At 33.0% G+C, this 7360-nt stretch overlaps 1 protein-coding gene across 1 annotated transcript; it reads right to left on the bottom strand.

Moving 5' to 3' along the window:
• Positions 1 to 4584: 4584 nt before the first annotated feature.
• On the bottom strand, positions 4585 to 6885 carry LOC107494500 (NADPH-dependent aldehyde reductase-like protein, chloroplastic). The gene is made up of 2 exons (XM_016115534.3): positions 6466 to 6885; positions 4585 to 5371 (listed from the first exon to the last, which is right to left on the bottom strand). Exons 1-2 carry the CDS (start codon positions 6879 to 6881, stop codon positions 4960 to 4962), a joined length of 828 nt encoding a protein of 275 aa, XP_015971020.1. The 5' UTR covers positions 6882 to 6885; the 3' UTR covers positions 4585 to 4959.
• Positions 6886 to 7360: the final 475 nt, after the last annotated feature.

The following is a 7360-nucleotide window of genomic DNA, read 5'->3' as shown; positions in this document are numbered from 1 at the left end:
ACTTCTTTGATCCAACAAGAAAGCGATCTAAAGGCAGAGTATATTAATCTTTTAATGCAAGAGAAAATATTATAGTTTCAGAAATCCAGAGAGCAATGTGCGAGACATGGAGATAAAAATACTATGATCTTTTATATGCAAATTGTTATCAAAAGAAACGAAATAAATGTTTGTTTTTGGAGGATGGTAGATGGATCACTGATCAAAGTGAGCTTGAAAAGAGAGTAAGGAGTTTTATACGAATCTTTTCTATAATGTGGATGATGTAGATCTCAATCCTTTCGGAAAATTAGAATTGACCTTCTCTGCCACAAGATGGAGTTGCAAGCCTCGTTAGAGATATTTCAAAAGAGGAGGTTAGAAAAGTTGTTATGGACATGAATTCTTTTAAGGCATCAAATGTGGATGGCTTTTAAGCATTTTTCTTTAATATTGGGAGGTAGTTGGTAATGAGGTATGGGAGTTTGTAAAAATAGTCATTAAAGGTTGTGAACTTGAAAATGCGCTCTTTGAGACTAGTGGTTCTAATTCCAAAAGTTGCCAAGTATGAAATAATTCTGGCTAATTAGCCTTGTAATGTTTTGTATAAGATCACCAAATTCATGGTGGAGATATTGCAACCCTTTTTGTAGGATATCATTAGTCCTTTACAAGGAGGTTTTATTCCGAAAAAGAGTTCTCCAGATAATAATATTATTATTATTTAAGAGGTCCTTCATTTTATGAAGAAGACGAATTTTAAGAAGGGAATTTTGGCTTTTAAGATCGATCTTGAGAAGGCTATGATAGGGTTAATTTAGACTTCTTGGAGCAAACTTTAGATATGTTTGGATCCCCATCATCTATTGTATTTCTGGTTATGTGTTGTGTTCGCTCTTCCTCTCTAGCTGTAATGTGGAATGGTAATCGTGTAGAAAGCTTCCAACTAAATAGAGGTTTCAGACAAGGTGATCCAATATCTTCCTATCTCTTTGTTCTTTGCATGGAGCGATTGAGTTATCTCATTACCCAGAGGGTGAAATCGGGTAGCTGGAAACTAGTGTCTATGTCTAATGGGGGGTCTTTTATCTCCCATTTTTTGTTTGAAGATGATCTTATTCTGTTTTGCAAAGCAAAGAAATCTCAGGTTATGCATGTTCTGGATACTTTGGCTATGTTCTGTAAGGCATCAAGTATGAAGGTTAATTTTGGAAAATCTCGAACTATTTGTTCTCTTAATGTTTTTTGACAAAGAAAAGAGCTCGTTACGAATATTTCATCTATTCGATTTGCTAATTCCTTGGAAAATATCTTGAAGTGTCTCTCAAGCATGCTAGAGTTACTAAAGTTGATTTCAATTATGTGATATACAATATTCGGAATAAACTTGCTTCTTAGAAAAGGGAGGTTTCTCAACAATGTTGTTGCTATCTTCAAAGATAGATTTGCGTGGGAAGTTGGATATTTTAATAAATCTTTTTGGTTTGGTAATTGGATGCAATCAGGCCCAGCTGGTGCTAAAGTGAAATTTTTAGAGATTGTTGTATCAGACATGAAGATCAAGGATGTTGATTTGGATTGGAGGTGGGCAAACTCTTCTTCCAATACTTATTCAGCAAAATCTGGGTATTTATGTCTTCTCAAGAAGGTATTAAATTGGGATAAAAATGTTAATTGGTCTTAGTTATGAAAAAGTCACATACTAGAGAAAGTTAGGCTAATGGGGTGGTTATGCCTCCATTCTTCTCTGTCCACTCAGCAACTGCATTTTCAAAGAAATCTCTTTGTTTCTAATCTTTGTTCTAGATATAACCTTTTTGCAGAGACTATTCTTTATTGCCTTTGAGATTGTGATGCAGTGAAATTGGTCTGGGGTGATATGGGATTCTCGAATGTCAATTTTCATCTTAATTTGGACCTGCACATTTGGTTCAAGCAAAATGGAAATGGCTATATTTTTGCGGCAACCCTATTTAGCAAAATAGAAATAGCGACAACTTTAATTGTTATTTTAGTTCTTATGTTGAGATTACCTTTAGAGTTCAATTGTTGAGTGATGCGTTTCGTTCTGCCATGAACCCAGAAGTTCACTGCTCATTTAGCATGAAGCATCCTACTTGGATAGCCCCTAAGTTTATGCAGTATAATTAAACTTATAATTGCGACAGCAATATGAATATGTCAAATGGGAATCTTGGTTTCGATTGGTGTTTGTGCAATAATTCTGGAGATTGGGTGATGAAATGTGCAGGCTAAATTAAGGGTGGCAGTGTCATCAAAAATGAGTTATGGAGCTTATGGAAAGGTTTATATTATGTTACTAGAAAAGGGTTTAAGCTTGTGGTGTGTGAATCTGATTGTCCATAAGCGTTTAACCTGATTTCTGGTTGTAGAGGTCCTGAATGACATTGTAAAATAGAGCTAGTTAAGAGGATCTTTGATTTGAATATGAGATGAGACATGGAGATGAGATTTAAGCTCATTTCAAGAGATTCTAATGGTGTTATAAATTGGTTCGCAAAAAAAGAAGCTTTTAGTGTTGATAAAGAAGTAGTTTGGCTCCAACCACTCACTCCGTTATTCTCTCTGTTGATGTAGGATTTAAGATAGTTTCTTTTTTTTTTGTAGTTTTCTTGTTTTCTTCTTTTTATTATTATTATTATTATTATTATTATTATTATTATTATTATTATTATTATTATTCACCAAAAAAGATTGGCTTTTGGAGGGAAATAAAAAGATAAATTACCCAAAATGCCTTTCAATTATTAACTTGTTAATAAAAGTAACCTCCAAATTATGATAAAATGTCCTTAAGGTAGTGTTTGTTTTCGGAAGCAAGAGACATGGATAACACATGTTTAAAAAGTGTTTGGAAGCAGAGACATAGATACTGAACACATTATTTTCGAGACACTTTTTTATACTTTTGTGTCCACTCTTTTACGAAGGACAATGATGGACACGAGATTTGGAAGAGTGGACACGGACCTTTTTATAAATTTTGTTTTCCTTTTTGTCCATAGATATTTTTATTATTCCACTATTACCCCTTCTTATTTTTTCTATTGCGTTATTGTCAGAGAGATATTTTCTTTTTCCTGCTCTTTCTCTATCTTTTTCTTCTTCAGGTACTCTCTCCTTTTTTATAGATTTTTTTATTGGGGGTGGATAATTCTTTCCTTTTTATCATTTTTACTTGAATACCATTTTAACCTTGTATTATATTATTTGATTTGTAATAAAAATAATTAGTTTTGAAACTTTTGAAAGATAAATATTATCAAAAGTAAAATTGATCTTTTAAAATACTAAAAAATAATTTATAAGTTGTAATTAATTTTATATAATTTAAAAGAAATCAATTTTCTGAAAAGACAATTCAGTTTTTAGAAAAAAAATTGGTTTTCTAAATAAAAATAAATTTTGATATGCAAAAACTAATTTTTTTATGTAAAAACGGATTCTTTTTTAAAACTGATTTTGTATTTAAAATTAATTTGGTTTATTAACCTAAACAAAATTTTTTATTAATCAAACTCAGATTTTTTTTAATCTTAACCATATGTATTCTTACATATTAATAATAAATTTTAAATTATTATATATTTTTATTAAAATGTTTGGCCTCTTCAAACATTTTTTTCAAGTTTCGTCTGTACTGTTACATACTCTCATTCTTTATTAAATTAGTTTGCACTTGATGTAAAAAATTTAGAATCACATGGCTATTTTAATCATTTTATATAATATTTTAGTTTTGTCCATATGTATCCAAACATAATACTGAACATTACATTAGTGTTTTGTACATCGTATCCAAACACAATACACAAAGGATAATTTTTAATGTCTTCGTCCTATTGTCTTTGTTTCAATGTCATGTTCTATCTTATCTCTAAAAACAAACGCAGTCTAAAATATTTTAAAACACGACAAAATAGATGTTAAATAAATATTCTTAAAAAGTGTTTTACATATTGAATTTCATATAATTATTTACAAGTATGATTAGAAAAATGACAAATTCTAATCCTTACAATTTAGTAATTTTATACCAAGTAATTTGTTTTTTTGCATGACCAAAAATTACTTTTAAAGTGAAAAAAAATATAAATATCAAATTTTGACCCAATTATTTATATATACTTTTTAAATAGTATTCCAAATATTACCACAAAATTTATTTTGAATTAAATATACGAGCTGGTTGTCAAATATAAATCATATGCAACTTATAAAAAAGAATATTCTTTTTAATTATTTTTATCAAATTAATTTTTGTCGTTAATAAATTTGCAGAATAATTTGCCAACGCCATAATAATTCAGGACATTTTTTTTGTTTGCTCGTGAGAAAAATCTTATTTTTTGAAGAAACTTTTTGTTCGGATTGGCTTTTATAAAAGACCTTCTGGTTAAAAAAAAAAAAAGTAAATTAACTGCTTATTTTTTAAAATAACGATAATTAAGTTAAAAAAACACCAAAAAGAAAAATTTTCCCTTGGACGATTAAAGTTACTCATGTAAGGGGGGAAAAAACCTCAAGACTCAAAAAGAGAGGAATAGAACAGATAACGACTAAAAGAACAAAAAACAGCACACAATGACACAAATCAACAATACATACTCAACAATACATAAATTGGACCACCCAAGTCAACAACACATACATCACGAGATAAGAAACAATACCAAAGTCTGCAGAGCATAATTTTCATTTTGGGTCTCTTGATAATCTTTTCCACATTTTCTACCATTCCAATTAACATTTTTGGCACATGACATGATTTGATAACAGAATAGCAAAGTATAAAGAACTGGCCAAGTACAGGGGAAGAAGCATACTGCATACTAGATAATTTAGAGAAGAGCACTGATCTCTATCATTCCCAAACATTACAACAGCAACAATATCTTCGCCTTCAACTGCATTATCAAGAAACTACTTAACACAAATAGTTTTGGTTCCTTAAAAGGGCTAAGAGATATACCCACCATTAACACGAATAACCTGACCATTAACCCACTCACCGGCATCGCTAGCCAAGAACCCCACCAAAGGGGCCACATCCTTAGGCTCACCAAGCCTATTCAGCGGTGAGACCGCAATACTGGCTTTTATTTGCTCTTCGGTCCTCCCGGCAAAGTACATTTCAGTTGCAATTGGGCCAGGTGCAACACAGTTAGCTGTGATCCCTGTTCCCTTCAGCTCCTTCGCCAAAATGTGTGTCATGGCCTCAACAGCGGCTTTGGATGCTGTGTACGAACCCATAGTTGGTCTCAATGCAGCCACTGCTGATGAGGATAACAGTATAATTCGACCTCTGCCACCACGTACTAATCGGTTTGCTGCCTCTTTACAGCACAGGAATGCTCCTCTTGTATTTACACTGTAAAAGATCCAATCCACTGGTTACGGAAATTCATTCAATTATCTATGATCAATGCTTGTGCATGCAGTCATGCACCATGTGAATATTTGAAAGGTAATATAGTTAATTAGTTATCTACTATTGCATATGAAAATTGGTCTTGATGGATGGCTGGAAAATCTATTTGAGTTCATCAAAAAGCTCTGTGGATGAACAAAATAAAAGTGCAGCAGCTCTCCCACTTACGATGTTTATTACTGAACAATTTGAACACACAAATGAACATTGAGTACTTTAGTTAATTATTACTTATGAGGGTTAATGATTAAAACGATCCCTAAAAGATTCATCTCAGAATGGTCCTAAAAATACCAATGTGAGCCAAATTGGTCTTTTTGTTAGCTTTCAGCTGACATAATGAAAAAGCTTACCACGTGTAAGTTTTTAACATGCTACATCAGAAGAAGGTTAACAGAACGAACAACTTGACTCGCGTTGGTATCTTTCATGGACCAAATTGAGGCATTGAATCTTTAGAAATCAAATCGACTTATGCATGAGACAATAAAATGTGGTTCACACTTCAATCGTTAGATGCAGCCGTGCAGGTCTAAGAACAAGCTTCTAACAATTGTGTTCCCTTATTCAATCTCAGCAGAAGAGCCACAAAAGGTTTATTTTCTCTTTTCCTAAGCTCCCAAAATCCAGAGGGGGAAAAATGTACTTTATATTTTAAACTTTTGGTATAATTTCAATAAAAATTTTAATAGAATTATCCTTTTTTTTTTATACATTCATGGTTACATACATCACATAGGGTGTTTAGTTCTTCAAGTAAAATTAACAAAGGATAGAGACCAGGTTTTTCCAGTCCAGTCACCGGATGGCAATGGAGGACCTCCGTAGAGGGCGTTTTATTCAAAAACAAAAACAGAAAGAAAAATTAACTAGGAATAGATACAAATAAGTTTATCTAATGACGATTCGATGAGAATGATAATTAATCAATTCAACTACTTCACACAAACAAAATATAGCGGACACAACATATACCAGAGCTACTACATTCAGTTTGAGCACGTAACAGAAACAGTTAGAATGAAGTTAAATACCTGAAAATGCGATCAAAATCCTCCACGGGGGTGTTAGCTATGGTCGGGTAGTTGCTGTCAGTTACGCCCGCTGAGTTGACCAGGATGTGAACCGCCGACTCGAACTCCCGCTCCGCGGAGTCAAACAGCGCCTTCACGCCGTTCGGGTCGGAGACATCGCCGCGAACTGCAATTGCCCGAGGGAGAGCAGCTCCGCCTCCAACGCTGGCGTCGGAGTTGATCTGGGCGACAAGTGAGTCGGCGAGGGAGGAGTTGGAGGCGTAGTTGACGACGATTCTGGCGCCAAGTGAGGCGAGGTGGAGAGAGATTTCTCGTCCGATTCCGCGGGAGGAGCCGGTGACGATTGCAACTCGATCTTGAAGCGGAAGAGATAGAGAGTGAGAGTGAGAGTGAGTGTGTTTTTGGGAAGTAGCCATCTGCCTCTCTGGTCTTATCTTTGTTTCTTCTTATTTTCTTTTATATTTTTATCTTTTTAAATAAAATTTTCAAAAAATTTTGAGTAAATTATCCAAAATTAGCCCCTAATAATTTAAAACGTGAATATTTTAGTTTCAAAAAGTTAATGCATAAAAATATTTTTAAGGTTTTATTTGGCAGATAAATGAATCTTAATTTATTTTTAGTAGAATAATCATCTAAATTAATTCTAAAAAATTTTAAAAGCTGATATTTTAGTCTAAAAAAATTAATACACAGATCAAACTTTAATTGTCACACATAACAATTTTTCATCTATTTTCTGACGTAATTGATAAGTTATTGATCAAGTTAAGATTCAAGTGAATATAAAAGAGGGTGTAAGAAAAAGGGGAGAGAGAGACATATTGAGAAGACAGCGGGACTGACGAAGTGGTGGAGAGGAAGAGGGTTAGAGAGAGAGAAATTCAAAATGAAG

Source organism: Arachis duranensis, chromosome 6, assembly GCF_000817695.3.
Source record: "Arachis duranensis cultivar V14167 chromosome 6, aradu.V14167.gnm2.J7QH, whole genome shotgun sequence".
In the NCBI taxonomy this organism is placed as follows: domain Eukaryota; kingdom Viridiplantae; phylum Streptophyta; class Magnoliopsida; order Fabales; family Fabaceae; genus Arachis; species Arachis duranensis.
Note: the sequence above shows the minus strand (reverse complement) of the source record. Positions and strands in the feature narration are given on the sequence as shown.

Coding starts and splice junctions, on each gene's coding strand:
- LOC107494500 (XM_016115534.3), bottom strand. CDS start 6,881: ATGGCTACTTCCCAAAAACACACTCACTCTCACTCTCACTCTCTATCT. Junction 5,372..6,465: donor GATTTTGATCGCATTTTCAG/GTATTTAACTTC, acceptor GATCTTTTACAG/TGTAAATACAAGAGGAGCAT.